This window comes from Cyprinodon tularosa, unplaced genomic scaffold, assembly GCF_016077235.1.
Source record: "Cyprinodon tularosa strain WSP-4 unplaced genomic scaffold, ASM1607723v1 ctg945, whole genome shotgun sequence".
Taxonomy (NCBI): domain Eukaryota; kingdom Metazoa; phylum Chordata; class Actinopteri; order Cyprinodontiformes; family Cyprinodontidae; genus Cyprinodon; species Cyprinodon tularosa.
In genome coordinates, this window is record NW_024039724.1 from 94,313 (window position 1) to 121,724 (window position 27,412).

The 27,412-nt window shown below is 45.2% G+C and overlaps 1 protein-coding gene across 1 annotated transcript in view; it reads left to right on the forward strand.

The window, feature by feature from the left end:
• Positions 1-26,117, forward strand: part of zfpm1 (zinc finger protein, FOG family member 1) — a 114,211-nt gene extending 88,094 nt beyond the window's left edge. The window contains exons 5-9 of the mRNA XM_038275161.1: positions 20,714-20,816; positions 20,901-21,161; positions 21,729-21,962; positions 22,036-22,278; positions 22,356-26,117. Of these exons, the coding sequence (XP_038131089.1) occupies positions 20,714-20,816; positions 20,901-21,161; positions 21,729-21,962; positions 22,036-22,278; positions 22,356-24,880 (3,366 nt within the window). The 3' untranslated portion in view covers positions 24,881-26,117. The remainder of the gene's footprint in view (positions 1-20,713; positions 20,817-20,900; positions 21,162-21,728; positions 21,963-22,035; positions 22,279-22,355) is intronic.
• The last annotated feature ends 1,295 nt before the right edge of the window (positions 26,118-27,412 follow it).

Here is a 27,412-nt window from a genome sequence, read left to right on the forward strand (position 1 = left end):
CTCCAGATGCTGGTGATCTACATCCTGTGATCTAGATCCTGTGATCTAGGTCGTGTGATCTAACTCATGGTGATCTAAATCCTTGTGATCTAAATCATAGTGATCTAATTCCTAGTGATCTAGATCCTGGCACTCTAAATGCTGGTGATCTAGATCCTGTGATCTAGGTGCTGTGATCTAACTCCTGGTGATCTAAATCCTTCTGATCTAACTCATGGTGATCTAAATCAAGGTGATCTAATTTCTAGTGATCTAGATCCTGGCACTTTAAATACTGGTGATCTAGATCCTGTGATATAGGTCCTGTGATTTAACTCCTGGTGATCTAAATCCCGGTGATCTAACTCCTGGTGATTGAAATCCTGGTGATCTATATCAAGGTGATCTAATTCCTAGTGGTCTAGATCCTGCCTCTCTAGATGCTGGTGATCTAGATCCTGTGATCTAGATCCTGTGATCTAGGTGGTGTGATCTAACTCCTGGTGATCGAACTCCTGGTGATCTAACTCCTGGTGATCTAAATCCTTCTGATCTAACTCATGGTGATCTAGATCCTTGTGATCTAAATCATAGTGATCTAATTCCTAGTGATCTAGATCCTGGCACTCTAAATGCTGGTGATCTAGATCCTGTGATCTAGGTGCTGTGATCTAACTCCTGGTGAACTAAATCCTTTTGATCTAACTCCTGGTGATCTAAATCCTGGTGATCTAACTCCTGGTGATCTAAATCAAGGTGATCTAATTCCTAGTGGTCTAGATCCTGGCTCTCTAGATGCTGGTGATCTACATCCTGTGATCTAGATCCTGTGATCTAGGTCGTGTGATCTAACTCCTGGTGATCGAACTCCTGGTGATCAAACTCCTGGTGATCTAAATCCTTCTGATCTAACTCATGGTGATCTAAATCCCTGTGATCTAAATCATAGTGATCTAATTCCTAGTGATCTAGATCCTGGCACTCTAAATGCTGGTGATCTAGATCCTGTGATCTTGGTGCTCTGATCTAACTCATGGTGATCTAAATCATCGTGATCTAAATCGTAGTGATCTAATTCCTAGTGATCTAGATCATGGTACTCTAAATGCTGGTGATCTAGATCCTGTGATCTTGGTCCTGTGATCTAACTCCTTGTGATCTAAATCAAGGTGATCTAATTCCTAGTGATCTATATCCTGGCACTCTAAATGCTTGTGATCTAGGTCCTGTGATCTAACTCCTGGTGATCTAACTCATTGAGATCTATATCCTTCTGATCCAGCTCATGGTGATCTAACTCACGGTGATCTAATTCCTAGTGATCTAGATCCTGGCACTCTAAATGCTTGTGATCTAGGTCCTGTGATCTAACTCCTTGTGATCTAAATCCTTCTGATCTAAGTCCAGGTGATCTAGATCCTCGTGATAATTCCTGGAGGTTCTGTCCTGGTTCTCTGTTTAAAGCATCATAGTTTTGATGGATATTAACGATGTTTCCTAATCGTCCTCTTAGCTAAAGTGGGTCTGCATTACTCTACTTGCTGCAAACTTGTTCTATGTCAGCTGATTTTCTCTGTTGTTGGTAACAAATTGTACTGATTTTACTGGATTTTATCTTTATTTAGATTTTTCTTCTGAGCAGAGCTTTGTGCTTGGACTGGATGCAGGACTGTGGATGTTACCTAAATGTTGGTCCTGGTTTATCCCTAATCAAGATTTCCATTGGATCTGGTTTTAGGTGTTCGTACAGATCTTGTTTTCTTACTGGTCTGCTTTAATTAGGACCAGTTCCTCTTTTCTCCCAGTTATCTGGAGGCATCAACCTTGTTTTATAATCAGATATTTTAGCTGTTGAGTTCAGAAACAGGATTCTGGTGGTGGTTTAAACCCAGAGTCTGTTCCCTCCACTCGTCTCCTCTGCTGAGGGGAGGAAGGACCTCCAGCTGGAGAGGTCAGAGGTCACCCGGAGGCCGTGAATGTAAACATCAGTATCATGTCAGATTGAGAGTTGTTGGAAATGAAAACAGCCGTGCGTCTGTGTGTGATGCCTGGGAAGAGTGTGTGGGACCGGATGGAGTCGTATCAGAGGCCCGGTTTGTGCATCATGTGCGAGTTCATCTAATCATATGATCCTGATGCTGGGAGAGGCTTCCTGGCACGGAGCAGAGCCGCTAACAGACGCTCACACCCGTTCATTCCTCCCAGATCCTGGTTTCTTCCTGTTGTGTCATCGTTTGTATTTGGACCGGAGCACAGAGAAGTCCAGATCCCAGTCTTTTCCAGAACCAGAGCAGATAGAGATGACGGCCCCGTCCTGGCCCTCTCCCCATCAGTGTCCTCCTCCTCTTCTCCTCCCAGACGTCCGCCTGTCTTTTATCTGCTCGTGGCGCCATCCTCCTGGACAGCAAACCCAGTGATTGATTCCTGCTTGATAGGCTCTCATTTCTAAGATTTCATTTGTTATCAGCGGGCCTCTGAGCGAACACATAGATCCATGTGTGTTAGAGTGACTCTAACCCATCACCTTTTGTTCTTCGCCTCCTTTCCTGTCGGCTACAGCTTTTTATTCATAGGGAAGGCCTCATCTTCCTCATCATCTCAGTCCCTGACTTTTAGTAAAACATTTTCACATTCTTCCTCCTCCTCATCCTCTCCCTCCCTCGCTCCTTTCCACTCACTGAAGGAGTGAGGAGACAGCCTTTAGTATCTGCTGGAGATAGTGGCTACAATCTAACATTCCTCCCATACCCCCCTCCTGGCCCTCCCTGGGGGTCAGTAGGGGTCAGGGCCGTCCTGTTCGGTATGTTTTGAAAGAGAAATCTGTTCATCTCCTGAAGATGTGCCTCTCAGGCAGATTTCCTTTCTCCAAAGACCAGATAAGATGATCTTCTGCTGCCAGGATCATCATGAAATGTGCTGCTACCTCCTGGTGATGAGATCTTCCAGATCTCCCTGGCTCTGCTCCAGTTACCTCACATGATGGAGCTCTGTTGGCTAAAGGGCTGGTTCCTCCCACAGCAGTGTGTCACAGTGAGCTTGTCGCAGATATTTTTGATTTATGCCCAATATTGAAGCGTGGTCTGCCCTACACTATATTGCCAAAAGTATTTGCTCACCAGCCTTGACTCACATATGAGCTTAAGTGACATCCCGTTCCTAATCCATAGGGTTCAATATGACGTCGGTCCACCCTTTGCAGCTAGAACAGCTTCAACTCTTCTGGGAAGGCTGTCCACAAGGTTTAGGAGTGTGTTTATGGGAATTTTTGACCATTCTTCCAGAAGCGCATTTGTGAGGTCGCACACTGATGTTGGACGAGAAGGCCTGGCTCTCAGTCTCCGCTCTAATTCATCCCAAAGGTGTTCTATCGGGTTGAGGTCAGGACTCTGTGCAGGCCAGTCAAGTTCATCCACACCAGACTCTGTCATCCATGTCTTTATGGACCTTGCTTTGTGCACTGGTGCACAGTCATGTTGGAAGAGGAAGGGGCCAGCTCCAAACTGTTCCCACAAAGTTGGGAGCATGGAATTGTCCAAAATGTCTTGGTATGCTGAAGCATTCAGAGTTCCTTTCACTGGAACTAAGGGGCCAAGCCCAGCTCCTGAAAAACAACCCCACACCATAATCCCCCCTCCACCAAACTTTACACTTGGCACAATGCAGTCAGACAAGTACCGTTCTCCTGGCAACCGCCAAACCCAGACCCGTCCATCAGATTGCCAGATGGAGAAGCGCGATTCGTCACTCCAGAGAACGCGTCTCCACTGCTCTAGAGTCCAGTGGCGGCGTGCTTTACACCACCGCATCCGACGCTTTGCATTGCACTTGGTGATGTATGGCTTGGATGCAGCTGCTCGACCATGGAAACCCATTCCATGAAGCTCTCTGCGCACTGTTCTATAGCTAATCTGAAGGCCACATGAAGTTTGGAGGTCTGTAGTGATTGACTCTGCAGAAAGTTGGCGACCTCTTCGCACTATGCGCGTCAGCATCCGCTGACCCCGCTCCGTCAGTTTACGTGGCCTACCACTTCGTGGCTGAGTTGCTGTCGTTCCCAAACACTTCCATTTTCTTATAATACAGCTGACAGTTGACTGTGGAATATTTAGGAGCGAGGAAATTTCACGACTGGATTTGTTGCACAGGTGGCATCCTATCACAGTTCCACGCTGGAATTCACTGAGCTCCTGAGAGCGACCCATTCTTTCACAAATGTTTGTAAAAACAGTCTGCATGCCTAGGTGCTTGAATTTATACACCTGTGGCCATGGAAGTGATTGGAACACCTGATTCCAATAATTTGGATGGGTGAGCAAATACTTTTGGCAATATAGTGTATGTTGTTCCACGCCACAACGCAAGAGGGACAATCAGGAACTAGCTGTGGGTCTAGATACGGCCGAGGCGGTGAGGAAGTGGGGGCAAGTTTGTGCAACAATGGAGGGACATGAGGTCGAAAAAGGGTGGGGATCCAGGTGAAAAAAGGGTCCCAGCGTTCTCGCGCACCTCGCTCTTCTAGCTGGTCCATCTTCACCAGTCGTTTTCCACAATGGCGGTCATACAAACAAAACAAGCCGGTAAGGAACCAAACAGGAAATACACATAGTGTACTGCGGATGTAGATTTGACCAATCAGAGGCCTCCTGTCTGAGGTCACCTAAAATTTTGGAGAGGTGCAGCAGAGTGTCTGTGGAAGGGGCGGGGCTATATCTGCATTCACTGCGACGCAGACAACCTGGTTTCTGAGTATAAATCAGCCATAATCCAGGGTCTGGTCTCTCTACAGAGGATCACAGAGTCTTCCTTGAGGACCGGTGGACCTCTATGGAATGCAGTACACCTGAGTTTGTGGGGGGCCTTTAGGAGACCTTAAGGCTTTGGATGGTTTGGGTTTGTCCTGGACTCCTGCTGTGGTGCTGAAAGTGACCATAGATGGTTACGGATCCTTTTAACGCCGAGCTCTGATCTACGTCCTCAGATAAAGTGATGTTTAGTATTTCTGCACTTCATGTCGTTCTTTGTCCTCATACTTTATTCTATCTGTTCTTTTTTGTCTCTATTTCTTTTCTAATGGTTTAACATCTAATTGACCTTACACAGGGTTCCCACGGGTCCTTAAAAGTTCTTAAAAGGCATTAAATTCTTTAAAATAAAACTAAGGCTTTAATTGGTATTAAAATGTCTTAAATCAGTCTTTCGTAGGTCTTATAATTATTTTTGTTTCGATTTATTTTTGTAATCTAAATAAAACGTTAAGATTGACAATTATTTATTTTTATAAAAAAAAAAAAAAAAAAAAACGGCTCTCCATTATTGGTTCCGTCCCGATAGTGGAACCAATAAAAGCGTTGTTGCGGCCGGGACATTTGGGAGATGCGCCATTTACTTTTTGTGTGGAAAATATGAGCAAGTGTAGATGTAACGAAAATTGTCTCCAGCCAAGAGTTTTCTCCATGGCTAAAACCAGGGAACACACATGAGGCTCAGTGGATTTTGTGCAAGAAGTCATTCAAGCTCAGAATGATGGGAATTAAGGCAGTGGAGTCGCATGCGAAGCGCGAAACACAAAGCGTCAAAATGGAGTTACAGAGAAACAGCCGGTATTTCTCAGTTTAGTTCCACCCTTGTCTCTGCAACGCCTCCACTTATCACCGAATCAAACATACTAAGAAAACGATACAAAGAAAAATAGCTGAAAAAAAGACTTAGCACTGGTTATGTTGGGGCTTTAAAACTGATTTGTTTTTTGTTCCCTGCTAAAACAAAGTTTGTGAATTCAGTTAAATAATTGTTAAAATATATCTGTCATTTGTGTGTTTTTAGCTTTCTTCCTGTATGGAAGCTTTTTAAAATTTGAAACATTAGTGCAGTGGTTTATGTTAAAATAAACCTTTGGGTTAAGTCGTCGCAAGCAGGTTTTTCTTGTGTTTCTTGTGAATTTGGTCTTAAATTTTTATTTCAAGTGGCATTAAAAAGTCTTGAATTTAACTTGCCTTATGCTGTAGGAACCCTGTTACAGTGAACGTGGAATGTGACATCATTACTCTATTATAGAGCAAAGAATTAAAATTCAACTTCACTTTATTTTGTGCTGCTATCCCATATGAGTCAGACGGTGCACATGGACCTTAGAGTCACATCAGCAGATCTGGAGAAAACAGACTGGTCCTCAGGTGGAACGATTCTGTTCTTGGGTCTGGGCTTAAGGTTAGGACTAAGGTGTGAATTAAGTTTAGGTTAAGGTTAGGGCATCGGAGGGGCTGAAGCAGACTGAAGATCAGAGGAAGTCCACACATGGTCCTCACTGCCTAAAGAAAGATGGGGATGTGTGTCTTCATGTTTATCTTTAGGGTGAACACTCGTGTAATCACCATTCCTCTGAAGACCGGTGGGCCTTGTGGGGCTGAAGCCCAGTTCTGATGCGACAAACCCTCGCTTAGTCCAGCCCAGCAGCTGAGCTGGACATATACGGAGGTGTCTCTGAGGGGGTGGATATGGGGGGGTAGTTCTCTGCTCTGTTAGATCCCCTTGGTTAGATTAGCTGGGTGCTAACTGGTCTGTGTCATATGGAAATGCTGCCATTTGCATCTCTTGAGAAAGCGGCCATTTATCTATTTAAATATATTCGGGCTGATACGGCTGCCGGACTTTAGAACAGCTCTAATCATGTTTACTGATGGGCCGATGAGCTGCCTGCAGATTCCGTTTCTGGTTCAGTGAACAGCCAGGTCCTCGTCGGCGAGCCTCCCATGGCAACGCGGCGTCGAGCAGCTGCTCTCCTGATTGGATCGCTCAGAACAAATCTGATATTATATCAGCTCTCTCCCTGATTGGATCCCGCTGTAATTAACTGATAATGCTGTTGAGTATGATTGGCCTGAAGTTTCAGGATCCTTTGAAATGCGGAGCTGAGATGAAAGACGTTCTGAAAGTGACGATGCTGAAGAGTTTAATGTGGAGCTTGTTGCATCTGATGAAGCGATGTCCAAACGGACAAAAGGAGAACCATGTAACAACGTGTCAGCATTGTTCTGCCGCCCTTAGATGCAGCCGGCAGCTCACTCCACCCCTATGCTGCGATCCGTGGAAAGGGGGCCTGAAGGCTGGATCCTAGAAGGAGCAGAGTAGTGGAGTTCAAAGCGTTATCACGCACCGAACGTCTTTTCATCATGTTTTAGAAACAAGCGTTCGCACTAATCCCCCAATAATCTCTCCAGGAGAACTGGGGCGATAAGGCGCGCCACCCACGGCTTTTCAAACACTTTTTGGTTTGTCTCTTCTCCTCTCGCTTTCTCCACCTCCTCTCATCACTCCTCCACTTCCCCCTGGAAGGACAAGTGAAGGTGATCGTCGACTCCTCCGTCTGACTGGAGCAGGCTTGTTTACATCCTGATCGTTGGAGTTTATCTGGACTCATCAACAGTGTTTCTTTTCCCCTCGTTCCTCCGCCCATCAAATTAGGTTGTTAATTAAAACTCTGCTCCTTCAGAAGATGACAAATCGATGATTACGGTGAGCGTTGAAGCACCTTCTGTGATGCCCCCCAGAAGAACGTCAGACATCAGGAACATTAAAGGGAATGTGGAGCGCTGGAACCAGCCGGTAGTGAAAGATCAAAAAGTATTTTAGGTTTTTTTGTGTATCAGGAAATAATCAAAGCTTCTGAAATGATGATTACTTTTTCACCTCAACGCTTCAAAACCAGCAGACAGAAGCAGCCGATAGGTTCATTGACGTTTACGCCGCTGCTCTCCATCAGTCTGAGAAGAGCTGAAAGATGTGAGAAAGCTGCCGTCTTTCCAGGAATGTACCGCCCAGAGCCCAGAAGACTGTCCAGAATAATCCAGGACCTGGTTTTCCTCACATAGAAAACTTTAAATCATTTTAACTGTATGATCTGGTGAACTGTAAAGTGCCTTGCCATGTGTTGGGAATGGGAGCTATATAAGTAAACCAAATTTAATTGAATTTAATTGACCTGGACCCGATGAGCTTCACTAAGCATGATCATTGTTAAATTTCAATTCAATTCAGTTTATTTATATAGCGCCAATTCACAATACATGTCATGTCAAGTTCACCAGATCATCCAGTCAGATTGATTCAAAGTTTTCTATCTAAGGAAAACCAGCTGATTGCATCGACTTATTGCCTCAAATACAATCCCTAAGACTAATCATGCTTGTAGCGACAGTGGAGAGGAAAAACTCCCTTAAACAGGAAGAAACCTCCAACAGAACCAGGCTCAGTGTGAGCGGCCATCTGCTGAGGCCGACTGGGGTTCAAGGAGACAGAAGCAGAGATACAAAAAGCAGCTGTAAAAGGCGGCCCCGTCCAGGAAACACACAGCCAGGCAGACGAGCTCCGAGCCAGCTCCCATGTCAAGATGAAGAGAGCACATCCACTCAGTCACAGTCAGAGAAACAGGACTACACTGAAAAACAGGCCGATCTCCAACATCTATAAACAAGGGTGTTGATGGCAGCAGCACAGCTGATATTTCTCTCCAGGATGGAGTCACAGCCAAACAGGAACAGACGAGGCAAAGCATTAAAGCTTCTGATGTCGGGATTAGACAAAGCCTGAACAAGGAGGTTTCCCTGAGAAGGAATCTTCTCTGAAAGGAAAACGCAGCACCAAGCGCGCTGATCCTTATGGAACAAACACACCAGCAAAGATGTTCGGTCCAAACTGGTCACACTGGAACGACTGTCCCAGAGAAAGCACTACTGAAAAGAAACAAGCTGTGGGACTGGCCTAGTCAAAGACCAGCTCTCAGCCTGATTGAAACGCTGCCATGGGACCTCCTGAAAAAGGCCCGAAACTTTTTCTATATTGAGGAATTGGAACCAAACTGCTCCTAAAATTTTAATTAAGAAATGATTCAGAAACATGCAGCGTAGAACATGAGGTTAGATTGGAGTCAGGTTTAAAGATTTTAGATCCAGATCAAGACTTGAAGGCCGTTTTTACAGCCATCATACAGAAAACGTTTCTGAACCCATAAATATTCAGAAATTTACTTCTGGATTCATTAATGCATATCAAGAAAAACTTTATTATCATCTTTAAAGGAATGGATCAAATTTAATGGTATTTTTAATGTTTGAATCATTTATAATATAAATGAATAAATTCTCCATTTATGTATTTCATAGCCCCACCCGCCCCTGAAGAATTGCATCGCTATAAATACTTGTTGATCCCCGGCCTTTAAAATCCAGCATGTGTTCATACAGCATAGATGCAAACGTTTGGCTTTTATCACTTTGTTCAAATCTTCTCCTCATTTTATTTATTTCTTATAAAAAGCTAATATTAAGTTTTCCGTCTCCAGTTGTTAGATTTTTCCGGCTGTGTGGCCGCAGCCTGCTGGTTCCTTTTAGTTTCCAACAGAGAAGAGATAAAACTCTGATGGAGTGAAACCCAGAGAGGAGAAAAGGTTCATTAACCGAATCCTAACCTGGCAGAGAAAAAGAAAAATGTGAGGGGAAGAGGAGAGCGAGCCGAGGAGGTGCTCATCACTCAGCTGCTGAGACTGGCTGCTATCTGCATCTGGCTGTCATCTGCAGCAGCTCCTGCAGGGCGGAGGAGGAGGACGGAGGGAAAACCTCGATCCGCTGTATCTCTGAGCTTCATCTCCGGCGGTTCAGGAGCCCGCTTTCCAAGAGTGCCTCATTTTCAAATCTCTTATCTCAGCCCCCGGTTTTAAGTATCGCAGTTTTATACCTTTACATGTCATTTGCATGCAGCTCATCAACCTGCCTCCATCTTTCTTTGCAGATGTGCACGAGCACCCCTGCAGTAGAGTAATAAGCAGCACTCCGTCACCCTGAGCTGAACCGCCGAGCTCCCACCCTGCGTAGGAAATGTCAGAGAGATGCTGTGTGTGTGCGTGCAGCGGAGGTAGACTGTGTGCGTTTGTATCACAGAAGGTTTCTGATGTTTATCTGCCTTCCTTTTCTTCTTTGTGTTTTTGGAGGATTCACACAGTGACCCCTTTGTTTGGGACAGTGAGAGCAGCTCTCCAACCCTCTGGACGGGGAAAGAAAGCCATTTCCTATAGAGATAGAAGAAGAGACATGGAGGGAGAGATGAGATGATGGGAGAGGGAGGGGGGGAGGAACCAGAGTTGGCCAGAGGAAGGCCATCAAAGATTAAGAAAGAAAAGAGGAGGAAGGCTGTGAAAGAGGAGAAGGGAGGAAGAGGATGAGCTGGAAAGAGTGAATGAATGAAAGATGGTTGAAAAGGTCAGCGGAGCGGCTTATTAAATTCCAACCAGGTCAGTTAGATTCAGCAAAGCAGGAGGAAACAGAATCAGAGCTGGAGGAATCTGAACGCCGCAGTAGATGGCGTCCTTTCTCTGACCCGCGTTCGTTCACATGGATCCTCGCAGCCTATAGATGGTTCTGGATGATCCAGTTGGAGATGCTAGAGGTTTGTGATCGATCCAAACTAGTAGTTCTGTTCATTTCCAGACATGAAAACAAAACGGCAAAGAGCATAGAGAGAGTTCAATCAGAGGTCAAAATAAGAGGGATGTTAGGTGTGGGACGGCTAAACCTGCTTAAAGATGGACACAGACAGGGAAATGCTCCAGCTTCTGGCTCATAACACATCAGTCTAGTCAGCATTAGTTGAATGTCTTCCATATATATATATATATATAATTTTTATTTTATTTACCTCAAATCTGTAGTCCAGTAAACATTTATTCTGTATTTTTAAACAAATTTTGAAGAGTTATAGCTGTTTAGATTCTTTTTTTATTTTTATTTTTCATTGTAAAATTCTTACTTTTGTGTTTTTAGGTAATTTTAAGGTCTGTCCAACAGATAACAGATGACAAATAGCCTTTTGTCTAATTCTGGTGCATTTGTAGGAATTAATGTCCACCATTTATGTACACTGTCCATGTTGAATAAATATATAAATCAAATCTCCAGCTTAGTTATGGTCCTCTGAGGAAGAGCAGGTAGAGGAGCAGTGTTGCCACCAGGGGGCCACGGCCACCTCATTCGCCAGTGGTAATTGTAGTACCATCAGTTAAGTATTTCATCCCATGCTGCACAGCCAGGGACGTAACACTTAAAATCACACAATAAACCAATTTACGAGCAGGTGTCTACTTAAGTCTTTATGATTTACCACAATAGTAGATTCAAACTTTGAAATAATGGCTTTTAGTTTCAGTGCCACCCCATGATTTTTAGTGGCCCCATCTAGCCCCCATATGAAACATTTCTTAGGCGCCACAGGAGAGGAGGTAATGATGCTGATCTCTGGGGCAATCTGAAAACGTTCAGGTGGAAGCCGACTCTGGGCTTCAGTCGTGATTAGCAGAACCAGAGGAGACCTGCTCCTGGTCCATTGACTCTTTGTGTCTATGAGGCTGTCTAGGTGATGGTCCGTTTGTTCAGATGAAGGGAAGCAGCTGAACAGAGCTCCCCTACTCCACTGCTCTTATTCTGGAGCAGGGTCTAAGTGCGACTTAAGGTCTGGGAACTCTTTGGGAGCCTTTAGAGCAGCAGAGTCCAAAGTGATTCCCAGAGAGCAGCCGACCTGCAGGTTTGGACCTGCCTGCTGTTGAAGGACCTGGATGGTCGGTATCCTCCTGGACCGTTATTCAGCGTGAAGACAAACATCATAAGACGTCAACGAGGCTCTCTTCCTGTAGAAACTGACGCCCCCTGCTGGCCCTAAAGGAGACTGATTTTAAAAATAAAGAAAAACTTCCTGATAAACATTTTCAGACTGTTTAACGATATTCTGTACGTGTTTTAGCCGCGCTAGAGTCCGGCTGTCCTCTCTGATCCCGGGCCTGCTGTTCTACACGCAGTGATCGTCTCAGCTCTGTTCTCCTCCTGGGAGCAGTGAACCCTGCAGCTGCTGCCCCCAGCTCTGATATCCTCATCATCATCATCAGCTCTCGCAGTGAGGTTAACGCTGACGGAGGGAGAAGATGAAAAATCATTTGCATTCAGGTTTTCTGGGTGGGGGGAGGTGTTTGCGCTGACGTGCAGGGTGGGGGTGGGGGGTTAATATCAGACCAAATAATTAGATTCGCTATCGTGGCGGCGGCAGCAGAGCGGGGATCAGGCAGATTAAAGCTGTGGCTCGTTAATATTCATGAGGAGGCCGTGGTCCGGGTGAGGGGCTCAGACGGCGGCTCAAAGGCTCTCCACTGCCTGATGGGGGCTTAAGGCGCCACCCTCAGCCCAGATGAAGCTCTGTCAGTGGGGGGGGGGCTGACTCCCAGCTGATGGAGGGCCTGGGCTTGTCAGGTGACAGCGTGAAGTGCTTCATGGTGGCTCTGTCATCCTGAACTTCATCATCTCATCCTGGAAACATCAGCTGTCCTCCAGGATCCACTTTCTGTTCAATCTTCCAAAGGAATTTGGAAAAAATCTTTTATCTTCATCATTCTTGAATCCTTTCAAAAACCAAAGCAATATTATTGTTTTTATTTTTTGCTATTATTAAGCTTCTTAAACCCAGAAACCTTCTTTGCCTTCTGGATGCTCAACCAGTTCAATAGAGACCAACCCTGATGACAAACCCCAATAAAAATAATGGAAAATAAAAAAAACATTTAGATTTTGATCTAATGATAAAAAGATTAACATAATTGACTTTCTGAGCAAGAATTACGCAAAGTAAAAAAAAAAAACTGCTGAATGTTTGGATTCTGTTTGATTTTAGTTGTTCAGAAAGTTAATTCTCTCCATGTGCAGTAGTTTAACCACTGCAGAGCCTGAAGGGCCACATTTGGTCCCCAGGATGCGTTAGATTCCGTGTTAATCGTGGGCAATAGGCCGATTTTGGCTCCTCACAGCAGTTGTTTCGGCCCTCAGAGAAGGCATTGTGTCAAAGAGTAGAACTTCACCTTCTAGAGTGGACAAAATGGCTCTGTGAGCTCCTTGAGATGAGGAAAGTTTGATCTAATCAGCCGGGGTTGGCCCTTTAAAGATCTGACCACCAGGGGTCGACATACTTCCTATCCTCACGCAGAGTTTATACACAGCTGCTTTGGTCTGCTCTCAGGTGACCCACACTAGTTGCCTCCCACCAGGACCTTGCTCCACCTGCTCCCCAGTAAGGCTGGGAATCACCATAGCAACCACGGCATTCCCTCTGGTTTTCTTCTTTGTTTTTAGTTTGATCAGGTGTCAGAAGAGCTGCTTGGTCTAAGCCTAAAAACAGGTCAATGATTCTGTCTGCTGAGAATGTGCTGCTGTGGACTAACACATTCTGCAGAATGGGAGAATAGAGATAGAAAGAATTAGAATTATGAAAAAAAGTGGTCCCTATGTCCTCCAGCAGTCTAAGCCTATAGCAGCAGAACTATAGAGATAGTTCAGGATAACCTGAGCCACTCTAACTATAAGCTTTATCAAAAAGGAAAGTTTTAAGCCTAGCCTTAAAAGTAGACAGGGTGTCTGCCTCACGGACTAAAACTGGTAGTTGGTTCCACAGACTTGGCAGCTCTTCCTTCCTCCACCATATCCCATCATCATTGGGGGTCTACCCTAAACCAGCAGGGTTTAAACTAGCTGGTGTTGTTTACCATAAATGCTGGTGATTTGGTTATTTCATCTGCTAACTTCCAGGCTGTCTATTGTTTTGTGAACATACCCAATAGTATCACATTTCAGCAGGAATTTTATTTTTATCTTGAAGAGTTTGTAATGAGGTTAAATTAGAGGTAACTAATTTAGAGCAATACGTATTCAAACGGATTCACAATGCAAATTCAAGTTGAAGATAAAATGTTTTGTAAAAAAAAAATCTATCAATGTTCAGATAATTGATTCTTAACATTATGCAAACATAAAGATTATAAAAGTTTTATATAAAGCAAAAAAGTAAATATTCAAAAGATAGATTTGAAAAAAGAAAAAGTCACTATGAACTAAAAGGAAAAGATATTTTAAGACAAAAAACAACCTGAATGTTGTTGACAATCAGGGTAAAAGGAATACATTTGTAGAATGGACTTAATAAAGGGGTTAACGATGATAGGATTCAAAAAACACATAAAAACTAAAATATTAGGAACAGGGGAGGATCTAGGATTCTAGGAGATCAGGGGCTTAGCCCCAAGGGTGAAGATGAGCGTGTAGACTTTCTTCTAAATCCCGTTCTAATGTAAAATATGACAGATTACTTGATTAAAGAAATGTCTACTATACTACATGCTATCACACATAACAATTCCCCCTCCATTACATGGGAAGAAATGAATTCACCTGCAAGTCTTTAACTGTGTTTAATCCCTCTCTTCATCAACAACTAACTCTGTGGATTTTGTCAAATTTGATCATTATTTGCCAAAGTTATCAGAGGGAAATCATATATTTTAGCCGCCTGATAGAATCCGTTTCCCTATAACATGGGGAAAAAATAAACAAATCCAGTGAAACTGTCATTATTTTTCATATATTATGTTTAAAACATGTATTATTTAATATTTTTAAATCCAAAATAGTTGTTGGTTTGATTATCTTTATTTAATGTATTTTAATTCTCAATTCCAAATGTCTGCAATAGCATTGCTCCAGACATTTGGAATTAAGAAACATCTTCAAACTTGGAAAACAATGTCCAGTGGTTTTGGTTTGAACTTTTTTTTGGAATATATGTGAATTGTTAGATAAACATTTAAACAGAAAATACATTTCATAAAGATCATCAAAGGGGGAACGGATTATATCAGGGGGCTAAAATATACGATTCCCCCCTCATAACTTTGGCAAACAATGATCAAATGTCACTAAATCCAGAGGATTTGTTGTTGATGAAGAGAGGAATAAACACAGTTAAAAATGTGCAGGTAAATTAATTTCTTCCCATGTTATGGAGGAGGAACGGATTATTTCAGGCAGCTGAAACATCAAGTCTCTCCTCCTCCCATATCTTTGGGAAGTAAAAAGCATCTGTTTCCAGATTCTCAAAAATTTTTCATGTGTGATATCATGTAGTATACTAGGAATGTCCTTAATCCAGTAATCTGTCATATTTTACATTAGAACGGGATAAATCAGAAAGTCTACACTCTCATCTTTTCAGGAATATTTGTGTCCTGCTATCAGCCAGTTTCCATCCTCTGATATCAGCAACGAAAAATGATAAATACTCACTACTTTTTGGAAACCTGTGTTTGGTGACTGACTTTTATTTCTGTCAGGTTTAAGTGACAGAAGTTGGAAAAAGACGATTTTCTTGGCGTTTAAAATAACACAAAATAGCTTTAAAGCACCTCGTCTATTTATTTATTTTACAATTTTGTAAACAACAGCTCCTGATTAAACTGGATGTTGCAACCGTGACATGATTATAGCTGATTTTAGCGAGAAATCGATCAGACGCGTCGTGAAAATGGTCCCATCCGCCATGTCCGCCTCTCTGGCTTCAATGCGCTTCCCGGGACACCACCGGGACAAACAACGTCTGAAGGCCAGTCAGAGCTTCACATCCCTGGAACATCAGTCTGTTTAGCATCAGCCATTGGTGAGAACTTCTTCTTCTGCACAGGAATGCTACGGGCTGCTTTCCTGCCTTTGCTGCCACCATCTGGTGAAATCCAGTACTGCACATTTTACTCAGATCAGCTCAGAAGCGAGATCCGGGGCTCTAGGGGAAACATCCGGGGCTGCAGCCCAAGTAGCCGCCCCCTAGATCCGCCACTGGTTAGGAATGTATTTAAGTTAGAGTTCATGGACATAATGATGACATTACCTTATACTTGAATACTATAAAATATAATCACAGCAAGTGTGTATAACTGGGAATTGATGGATGTTTGGTCAAATCTTAGCGATTAGATGTAATGATCATATCAGGAAATATTAATGTTATATTAGTGTTGAAATCATTTTTGAAATAAAGTTCAACTTTATAAAAAAAAAGGTTAATGGGAAGCTAGTTATAACTATTAGCTTCTAGTTAGCTTGATGTACACAACAGATAAACACATTGAATGATTAGAAATGATCAACACCCCAAATTGTTTAGCTTTAAACACTTTTCCTAACTTTGCCAGACCTGTAACCAACTTTTGATCTCTATTTGGAAAGCTGAGGGGTCTCCAAGGTGAGAGGTGGGGTGAGCAAAACTGTATCTCCCTCCATCAACGTTAAAAGCTATCCTCATCAGCCATCAACACTCTTGTTTATAGATGTTAGAGATCGGCCTGTTTTCCAGTGTAGTCCTGTTTCTCTGACCGTGACTGGCTGGATGTGCTCTCTTCGTCCTCTGGCATGGGAGCTGCCTTGGAGCTCGTCTGCCTGGCTGTGTGTTTCCTGGACGGGGCCGCCTTTTACAGCTGCTTTTGTATCTCTGCTTCTGTCTCCTTGAACCCCAGTCGGCCTCAGCAGATGGCCGCTCACACTGAGCCTGGTTCTGCTGGAGGTTTCTTCCTGTTAAAAGGGAGTTTTTCCTCTCCACTGTCGCTACAAGCATGCTTAGTGTGAGGGATTGCCTTCGAGTCAATGAGTCGATGCAAGAAAACTTTGAAACAAATTGGCTGTATGATCTAGATGAATTGTAAAGTGCCTTAAGATGATGTGTTGTGAGTTGGCGATATGGAAATAAACCGAATCTAATTGAATTATGGCCACATGGGTCTCCTGGGTGCAGGTCCTCTGTTGCCTGGTCCTGGTTCTGCTGGGATGACCTGTCTTTATTTGGACCTTTCTGAAACAGTGAGGAAAAGCAGCCAAGTAACATGGAAGATCTGAGAGAGTGTGTAGGCCAGTGGGTCCAGACCAGTCAGACCATTTATGGGGCCGTGTGGCTGTAGATGTGTGAGGATTCGACTCACTAAGGACTGCTGTTTATGATCTGTAAGGGCCTATAGCCGTCTGTGCTTCCCTCTGCTCCACGTCGTCCCATCGCGCTGCGTTGGAAGCTGCGGTCCTGATGAATTAGTCTGAATTAGCAGTACTTAGAGCTCAGACGGCTCCAGCATCTGGTTACAAATTAAAACAAAAGCAGCCCTATCTCCTCATCTCAGCTGCATCTCCATGAAATGCAATCTGCTCTGCCACAGCAGAATCCAAGGCTTCCTTCCGGCTGCCCTGTTCCTGCCGTCTTCAGCTTCACCCGACATCTTTCTCTTCATCAACCTGTCCTGCAGCTTAATGACGACACCTGAGCAGCAGCCTCAGGAATGAAGACGGATATTAGGAGAAGCTTAAACCCAGAGAGAAAGTATTCCAGGTCTGACCCAGGAACAACCGGCAGCTCTGACTTTAGGCTGATCATAAGAGGAGCAGCTCTGGAACGTCTCCTGAAGGCCCAGTCTGATGCCTCCTGAACTACCTGGAATTAAAAAATTCACCAGTAAATATTTTATAATTAAACAAGAAACTGTAAAAATAAGCATCTACAGGAAGTTGAATACTTTACCATCCCACTGTGGATGAAGAGACCTCCATGAAGATAGACCTGTGTACCACCCATCCATCCTTCCAGCTGCCACCTTTCTTCCTCTGGTTTATCTTTTAGTATTTATCTCCCAATATAAAGTTGAGGTAGGGATAAAGATAAAAGCAGTCACCAAACAGGGAGCTGTGGATTTCTTATTTCATTTAGTTGGGAGTGAAACGCATTTTCTATCAGAATAAATTACAGCGCTGCTCGCGTCCTGCTGCCGTAATCTGATAATTAAAGCTGCAACATTTAATAAGCCAATTATTATTATTAAAAACATTGGCTTCATCTTTTTAAGCCAAAGTAACTTGTGTTTTCATTTGAATTGACTTCTATAATCAGTCATAAATTGCTTTTTGAGTTCTGACTCAGCCGTTAGTCAGAACTAGAACGGGCCTCAATGTGATCAGTTCAGAGATTAAATACTAAATCACCAAAAGTCTGATTGAATATTATTCAAAAAAGGACATTTTTCAATTAATTTTTTTGTTTATTTCTAAAGCTCCAATTCCCATCTTTCACCTCAGGTCTCTTTCTAGATCCAGATCAATCAGATCATCCATTGATTGACTTTACAGGATTCTCTCCCTCTGGATGAGCAGGTAGAGACAGTAGATATAGCCTCTTCAGCAATCCCTCACACTAAGCATGCAGCAACAGTGGAGAGGAAAAACTCTCTTTAACAAGAAGAAACCTCCAGCAGAACCAGGCTCAGTGTGAGCGGCCATCTGCTGAGGCCGACCGGGGTTCAAGGAGACAGAAGCAGACAGAAAAAAGGAACATAGAAGCACTGATCTATAAACGGTTACTAATAAAGCAGTAAAGTAGTTCCACTGGGGATTCTGTCTGGGAAAGAAATGGTTAATCAGACGAGTCGTGAGCCAGTATTCATATCAAAGGATGAAAGAGAGCCCATAGCTATTTCTAGGAAAGAAACAGGACTAAACACTAAAACAGGCCAACATCTATAAACAAAGGTGTTAATGGCAGCAGCACAGCTGATATTTCTCTCCAGGATGGGGTCACAGCCAAACAGGAACAGACCAGATGAAGCTACTATAAGGAAAAGCAGAGAGAATAATGTTAGAGATAGAACTAACAGATTCTGCAGAGTGGGAGAACAGAGATATAATGATGAAATAGTGGTCCCTAAGTCCTCCAGCAGTCTAAGCCTATAGCAGCATAACTATAGAGATAGCTCAGGATAACCTGAGCCACTCTAACTATAAGCTTTATCAGAAAGGAAAGATTTAAGCCTAGCCTTAAAAGTAGAAAGGGTGTCTGCCTCACGGACTAAAACTGGTAGTTGGTTCCACAGCAGAGGAGCCTGATAACTAAAAGATCTGCAGATTGAGAGCAAAGTGCTCTGTTAGGAACATAAGGAACAATCAGATCTCTGATATAAGATGGAGCTTGATTATTTAGGGCTTGAGAGAAATAGAATTTGAAATTCTATTCTGGATTTAACAGGAAGCCAATGAAGAGAAGCTATAATAGGAGAGATATGATCTCTATTTTTAATTTTCATCAGAACTCTGGCTGCAGCATTTTGGATCAGCTGAAGGCTTTTAACTACAGTTTGTGGACTTCCTGATAGTAAAGAATTAAAATAGTCCAGCCTTGAAGCAACAAATGCATTTTTGCAATATCCCGCAGATGAAAGAAGGAAATTTTAGAACTACATGCTTAACTGCAACGCTCAATTTTAGTAGGACTTTTCCAGCTTCCTCTTCTTTCAGTTTTTTTTAAGTCATTTTTTTCATGATGTTAAAAATAGTTTAACTGAATTTAAATGTGTTCTGTTTGGACACTCTGCTGATGCTCCAAACTAAAAAAAAATACATATTTTCCTACAGTTTCCTAGCTCCCACACTGAGGTTGGTTGTGATTAAAAATAAAACTGAGCTTCACTTAAAGAAGCTCAAAGGAGCCCAGAGCATGACACTGCCACTACCGTGTTTCTGGGTTTACAGTCAGTTATTTTATTTTTTATTTTTTTTTTGTTAGTTTTTTTTTTAGTGGAGTTGTGCAGAATATTTATAGAATGTAAGATTATTTGTGGAAACGGTTTTCATCTTTATGGGCTGTTAGGCTTCAAAGCTGTGTGAATGACTCCTCCTGGTGGAGAAAGGGCAGAACTGCAGCCTCATTTTGAACCGCTGTCTCACAGGCTGAGATGTTTTAAAGCTTCAGAATCTGTTTCACTTTGGTTTAAACTTAAGAAACTTTTCTTATTCACCTTTATGTTGTTTTCACAGCAGCTGCAGAAACATCTATTAGAACTTTAGGTTTAATCAATTTTTAATTTGAAGCTGCAAAGTCTGTTTTGATGGAAATTTTAATAAATGTTCAGAGATCAATATTTGTTTTGCATTCTGCAGTTTTCAAGTTGAGGATTTGTTCAGTGATTTTTTTTTCTGGATATATTGTTGTTGAACCAGAATCCAGGTCAAATATTCCATTTAATATGGATCCAGTAGCAGAAAAACAGATGATTCTGTTCTTTTTAGGCCTTTGTTGTCATTTATGCTGCACAGTAGTGCAGTGGGTCACAGTCTCGACTTTCCACATCTTTCCAGGTGCCCTCCTTTATCCCACAACCAGAAGACATACCTGGTAGGATAAATTGCCCTGAAGATGTCCTCAGCCACCCTGAGGTCCTGCAGGGACCAGAATATTTAGACCATGGAAGCGAATCGTGTGTCGTGGTTTCGCTCCTGGATAGAGGGTCAAACCCAACAGATTTAAATCCGCTTCTGTTCCAATCCCATTTTCCTGATCAGATTCTATTCCAGATAAAGTTGGTTGGAAATGTTAAGGTGACGGCATTTAAACTACCTGCTGCAGTGTTTTGCTCTCCTCATACTTCCACAGAACCAACATGTCCTCCCTCTTTGTTGCCAGTATCAGCTGTGGATCTAATTACCACTGCCAACTGAATGAATGGCCTCTACATCAGATCTTCTCTATCCTTCTTTTATTTCTCTCCTTTTTTATTTTCTGGGCTGCTTTGTCCGACCAGCGCTCCTCTCATTTCCTTCTGCGGCTGCTGCCGGCCCTCTTCCCAACAAATCAGCTCCTTTAATCAGGCCTCTAGGGGGCGCCGTTCCTCCACAGAGAAACATTTTTGTTTCCAGACTGAAATAAGTTGAGCTTTCCAGCTTCAGGATGGTGATAAAGTGAAAATGTTTGTGTGGTTTTTCAGAGAGAAGGATTAAACTCACCGTGCGAATATTTCCCAGACTGACCCAGTTGTCCCAGTTCCTTTGGGTTTCTGAACCAATGACTGTTTTGCTTGCAGAACTCGGGGCGGACTTTGCTCTGTGATGATGCAGACTGCTGGCTAAACCGCCTCCCACTGACCTCTGACCCTTCAGCAGCAAATTGCAGCATCTACAGCCGAGGTGAGCTCTCCTTCATCTGAGGAAGACTACTCTGAGAATCGCTGCACCATAAAGAGGTCTGATTGTAAATCTGTTCCCCTCCAGGTGAGGAGCTCTACTGTAAACTCACCAGAGAGATTGCTGCTGGGGAGCAGCTGGTGGCCGTCCTGTCACCTCCTCCGCCTCCCTCCTCCTCCTCCTCCTCCTCCCTGGCGGCGCGGCTCTCCCCCCCACTCAGCCTGGTTACTCAGAAACAGCCAGCATTGAAGGAGGAGCCTCAGTACCCGTCGGCGCTACGCTCCGATATTCAGCTGCTGCCTCAGCAGGCTGGCATGGCGGCCATCCTGGCCACCGCCGTGGTCAACAGTGAGTGTTTGAAGAGAACTAAACAGATAACTGCAAGCTTAGGGAATTCGTAAGGGGAGAGACCCTCACTGATTTAAATCCACTGAAGACTGTCCTTAAAATAAAAAAAAAATACATTAAAAAAAACAGATGAGACCATAGAAACACATACATCCTTTAAAGCAGTTCTTCGTCACTTAGACAGTGAAACACAAATTCTGGAAATTGAATGTTTTTCTTCTAATTTTAACAATTGAACTTTTTTATCATAATTTAGTCTCATCTAAATAACCTGCATTGTGACTGGTAACTCATTTTATGTCTTTAAAATAGCTTAATGGAACAGTATATGATGCAGTGTTCAATTTTGGCCACTAGATGGCAGCGCAATGTAGCTAGTAGAATCCTCTTGTCATTATCCTGCACAAAATGTTGAGATGATTTCAGTGGCTTTGGTCTGTTTGGGTCTGTGGTTCTGTGTCGTTGGGGTCAGTGATTCTATTCCGTTTGGGTCAAATGGACCTTTAGCTTTCCCCAGTATCATGTGATCCTCTTCTGTCTCTGAACTTTGCGTCTCTTCATCTTCAGAGGACATTTTCCCGTGCAAAGACTGTGGGATATGGTACCGCAGCGAGAGGAACCTGCAGGCCCACCTGATGTATTACTGTGCCAGCCGGCAGAAGCAGCCAGCCGCTGCGTCCTCTCCTCCCCAGGAGAAGCCCAAAGAGTCTTACCCCAATGAACGCATCTGCCCGTTTCCACAGTGCAACAAGAGCTGCCCCAGCGCCAGCTCCCTGGAGATCCACATGCGCACACACAGCGGTAAGAGCAGCCTCATGGTGGGGCCGGAACTGTTGGATTGTTGGACGTGGCTAACTTCCTGTGTTCTCCACAGGTGAACGTCCCTTCGTTTGTCTCATCTGCCTTTCAGCCTTCACCACCAAAGCGAACTGCGAGCGCCACCTGAAGGTCCACACGGACATCCTGAGTGGAGTCTGTCACGGCTGTGGCTTCGTCTCAACCACCAGGGACATCCTCTACAGTCACCTGGTAACAAGCCACATGGTGTGTCAGCCTGGATCTCGCAGCGAGGTTTACTCTCCAGGACCAGGCCTTCCGAAGCTGCCCTTGTCCATCGGTAGGTCCAGCTCTCTCTGGGACTATGCGTCTGGTCCAATAAAGCAGAGATTGTTCTGATGTTTTCTCCGTCCACAGGTCTGAGCCCAGGGGACTCTGGCGTAGTGCTTAAGTGTCAGGTGTGCGGACATAACTCTGACTCCCCCGCCCAGCTACAGCAGCACGTACGGACCCACCTGGAGGTCAGAGTGCCGACTGAAAGGAGCCCTACCCCTCGCCATAGCACCCCGCCATCAGCCGAGCCGTCCCCTCATGACAGAGAAGCCCTCGCTTGTGTCCCTAAGCCAGACTCATCCAGTCCAGGTGCAAACGGGGGATCAGCAACTCCTCGTGATCCCAGTCCTCCTGACGCCCAGACCTCGGAGGTAAAGATCAAGGAGGAGCCACAATCAGAGTCTGAGACTGAGGAGCAGCAGATGGAGTGGAAGGAGGATGGCGAGGAGGAGGTTGAAGGTGGAGAGAACCGGGGTCAGAAGGCCAAGGAAGAGCCCGCAACATCCTCTTCCTGCCAGACATCCAACTCCCCGAAAAGTCCCCCAAATTCGACTGTCAAGGCTGAACCTACCAGTCCCACCCCTGGTTCTAGCCCTGCCCATGTTGGAGGAGTGGGCTCGGCGCTCGGAGGAGCAATGTTCCTGCCCCAGTACATGTTCAACCCAGAAGCAGCCATCCTGCCTCAGGCATCAGAGATCCTGGCAAAAATGTCAGAGATGGTCCACAGTCGGCTGAAACAGGGACAGGCTGTCGTCCAGAACAACTCTGCCGCGTTCTTCCCCTCTGGACCTACAGCAGCCGCAGCCACTGCCACTCCACCTCAGAAAGGAGCCACATGCTTCGAGTGTGACATCACCTTCAACAACATCAACAATTACTATGCCCATAAAAGGCTGTACTGCTCCAGCAGGCACCAGGGAGAAGCTGCCGGCCTGGCCTCTGGGTCTGGATCCTCTGGCCCTGCGCCGTCAGCTTCTAGCGGACCACAGGCCTCGTCTCCTCAAATCGCTGCATCGAGTAGAGCTGCTTCTGTCTCACCCAACAGCTCAGAGCCTCCATCAGGAACCGGAGCAGCAGAATCTAAGAGGCTGGTGGAGGTGAAGACAGAAACTCCTGCAGGGAGAGAAGGAGCGTCATCATCCTCAGAGGGGGAGGGTGGCGGAGGAGGAAGGGCGAGTGAAGGTAGTCAGAGTCCTGCCAGTGGGTCCACAGAGGATCTGGAAGACGACCCAAACAAAACCTTCTGCGAGGCCTGCAACATCCGCTTCAGCCGTCATGACAACTACACGATTCACAAACGGTTCTACTGCGCGTCTCGCCACGACCCATCCAACCACCGGGCTGGCCACATGTCCAAGAACTCCAACGCCACTGCAGTCCTGCCTCAGCCCATCCGCACACGCAAGAGGAAGAAGATGTATGAGATCCACATGGCTCGAACAGAGGCATTGGCCACCGCTGCTGCCGCCACTGCCTCTGCTCCATCTCCTTCTGTTCTGGGTTTGGTGGTGAAGCAGGAAGTTTCTCCCGGAGGCGCCGGCAGCTCCAGCCCCGAAGGAGACGGGCCCATTGACCTAAGCAAGAGACCCCGTCTTAAGGAGACTCCACCGCACAGCGGCGGTGCTGGCATCCTCCCAGCGCTTCCTCTGACCGATTATCACAAGTGCACGGCCTGCAGCATCAGCTTCAACAGCATCGAGAACTACCTGGCCCATAAAACCTACTACTGCCCCGCCACCACCCTGCAGCCCCACACCATGGAGCAGCTCCACCGCCTCAAGAGGTCCGCCTCCACTTCCCCCAAGAGCCGGCCCCAGCAGGAGCGGCTGGACCTGCAACACCCCACCGAGGCCAAAGCTCTGCCTGCCGAGTGGGTTGCCCGGGCACAGGGGGCGTCCCCCAGCCCCCGCCCCTCTGCCTTACCTTCCTCTGGAGCTGCATCTCCCTCACACACCGGGGCCACCCTCGCTGCTACCCCTGGAGCCGGAGCTAAAGGCGCGGGCCCCGGGTCCCTGGTGGTCTGCCCCTACTGTCCAAACCGGCCAATCACCTGCGACCTGATGGAGCACTTTAAGACCGCCCACGGCCTGGTCTTAACCATCCAGCCCCCCCCGGAGAACCTGCCCCGCCCCAGCAGGGCTCTCAGCTGCAGCCCCAGCCTCAGTCCCAGGGACGGAGCTGCCCCCACCCCCCAGGCCAAGCCGGCCTCCCGGGTCCACAGGGACAGCATCAACGGACAGAACCGGAGCGCCGCCGCCTCCCCCATCTCTCCCCAGGTGAACGGCAGCCCCTCTGCTGGGGGGAGTTCACCCTCTGCAGCCTCACCTCTTCCTGTGTCCCCCCCCAGAGCCCCCTCTATGACTGTGTCCCCGGAGCCTCTGCGGGAGAAGGTGGCCCCCACCTACCTCCCGGAAAGTGCTGCTCCTACCGCCGCAGTTCATCCCGTGGTGGCCGTCAGCGCCAGCCCTAAAACCGCGGTCATCTCTCCGGTCCAGAATGGGAACTCTCGCTTCTGCCGGCTGTGCAACATCAAGTTCAGCAGCCTCTCCACCTTCATAGCCCACAAGAAGTACTACTGCTCCTCCCACAGCGCCGAGCACGTTAAGTGAGTCCCCCCCCATGGATCAGGTGCAGAACGGCTCCCCCTGCTGGACCAGTCCGCAGAATGACTGTTACTCAGCCTGCAGGTGGTGTTACCGACTCTCCCAGCAGTTTTCCTCCTCTGGGCCAGTTTTCACACTAAAGGCAGAGACGGGTCACGGATCAGGACGTTCTGAACCAATCCTTCTGTCATTTTAATTAGACTGGATCCTTCAGCTCTCCGGGTCAAACAAAGCGCTGCTTGAAACGGACTCTGCTGTTCTTCATGTTTTTATTCTCTGTGCATAATGTAAGATGTCTGAAAACAGAAATCTATGACGCTTTGGTTCCAACGCTGGCTCCTCTGTAGAAGAAGAATTGAGGTCACCGGGTTACGAACCACTGAAGGACAAAGTTTTTGATTTCTCTTTAGAGCGGGGAAAAGAAATGTGAAATATTTATCTTTGAGTCCTCGCTGATCTCACATCTACAGAAAACTACCTGCCTGTTGTCTGAGAGTATTTGTATTTTTTATTTGTATATTTTTTCATACTGTTGAAGGCCGTTTGTGGATGTGCTGAAGTGACTTTTCTAAGTGTAGATATGAAATGTCTCCTTCCAGTCATCACTTTGTTATTGACACGTTTTGTTAGTTGGTGGTGTTCATTTCTTGTCTCTGCTTGTTGCTGATTAGATATTGGATCCGATGTCAGCGGCTCCTCAGCCTGCTGATCGATGAAGACGAGGATGAAGCCCTCTGTTTTTACCGGTGATGAAGGCCGTTTTGTTATAATCAGGACCGCCACGTTCCCATGCAGCAGGACGGTGTTAGCTCAAGCTGTGAAAACGTTTCTGCTTTGGATGCAGAAACATGAGAAAGGAACCGAGTGGACCCAGAGACACGGACCGCCTCTGATGTTCCCAACACCGGGGCGGTCCGTTACTGGATCGGATCGGCCGGCACTTACCCCACCACACCCCCATTCTCTCTCTTTTTGTTTTTTGTTACAGACACAGAAAGAGGAACATTTCAATTCGTCCAGGTTTAAGAAAGTATCAAGAAAAGAGATTGTTATGGTTGTAAAGGTCCCTCATGTGGGATTTGGTGCCACCTGGTGGCTAAATTGCAACTGGTGCAAATCGAAAAGTCACAATGCGCCTATATGACAGTTTTTCAGCCAATATTAATATCAGATATATTCTAGATATTGTACATTTTTCTGACCTTCAGGCACCATGAGACTCCACTGCAGTTACAGATCCAACCCCCCCTTTTCATTGTCAGATGACCAATCCAGTAATCCCCCCCCCCTCCTGAAACGCCAACATGCATCTATTTGATCCCGATCAGAATCTAATATAATGTTAAAAACCAGTCATGATGTTCAGACTGACATATTGCGCTTCGCTAATCAAAGGTTTCAGCAGAAACTGAAAAAAGTTTGTAATTCTGACGGTTTTTATCCTTATAAATTAACAGAACTGCTGGAGATACGGCGCCATCTTGTTAATCCTGCAGCACCCCACTGAGGGTAGGTAAAGGTAAGCTCCAGAGCTTAGAATAGGGAGAAGCTTCCAGACACATAAACATAGAAAATAATGTGGAAACAAGGGAAAAAATCCCTGGAAATGAGCATGAAGCTGTTATTTGGTGTTTTCACTCAGGAACATTAAAGTAAAACTTCTTCACTTTTCTACTGAGCTGCTTCTGGGTCTCCTGCAGCTCCGTTCTGTGACCCACAGAGAGAAGTTGAAACTGTCGGTGGTCTGCAGCTGTTTGCAGATGTAGGGCCGGCTGCTAGCGGCGCCCCCTGCTGGTTGCACTGTGTCCAGATGTGCTGAATGTTTAGTTATAGGTACCTTTTTTTTTCTGACCTATTTATGTTACGCAGCACTTTTTCCCGGCCTGAATGCGTCAATGTTCACCCTGAAGGACTTTGTCAAAGATTTTTCTTTTATTTCTGAATTCATTCTCAAAACGTTTTTGCAATGATTTGTATTCTATAATGGAGAAAATCACATCGAATGTCAAACACTTTTATTTCAGTTGTGTGTCTTTATTTTCAGCTCCACTACACTCTTGTCCAAACTATGCATGGGAAATAAAAAGTTCTGAGAGACACTGATTCAGAGCGTTTGTTCTGCGTACCTGAGAGCAAGTCCTTGACTGCTCACAGTCACTCGGTTTGTTTGGAAACGTCACAAATAAAAGGCTGAATGATTCATCGGCTTTCCTTTAGAAACAACCTGCATAGAAGAGAAAGCTATCAGGGCCGAACCGATCACACAGAAGAGCTAAAGGAAAAATAGTTCTGAGAGGGGACTCTTACAGCAGAAGTTAGTTTGTCGACCTGGAAGCAAAATGCAGGACATTAACTTTTAGTTTTACTTAATTAAAACATAAAAGAAATATGATTTATTTTGCTTTAGATAAAAGGATTAACGCAGAAATCTGAGGCTTAAACAGGAATAGTCTGGTTTAATGTTTGGACTTGATGCATTTGCTGTTTTGGATCAGTTTGCAGATACAGCAGGACAATGATCCAAAGTACTAGTTGGGT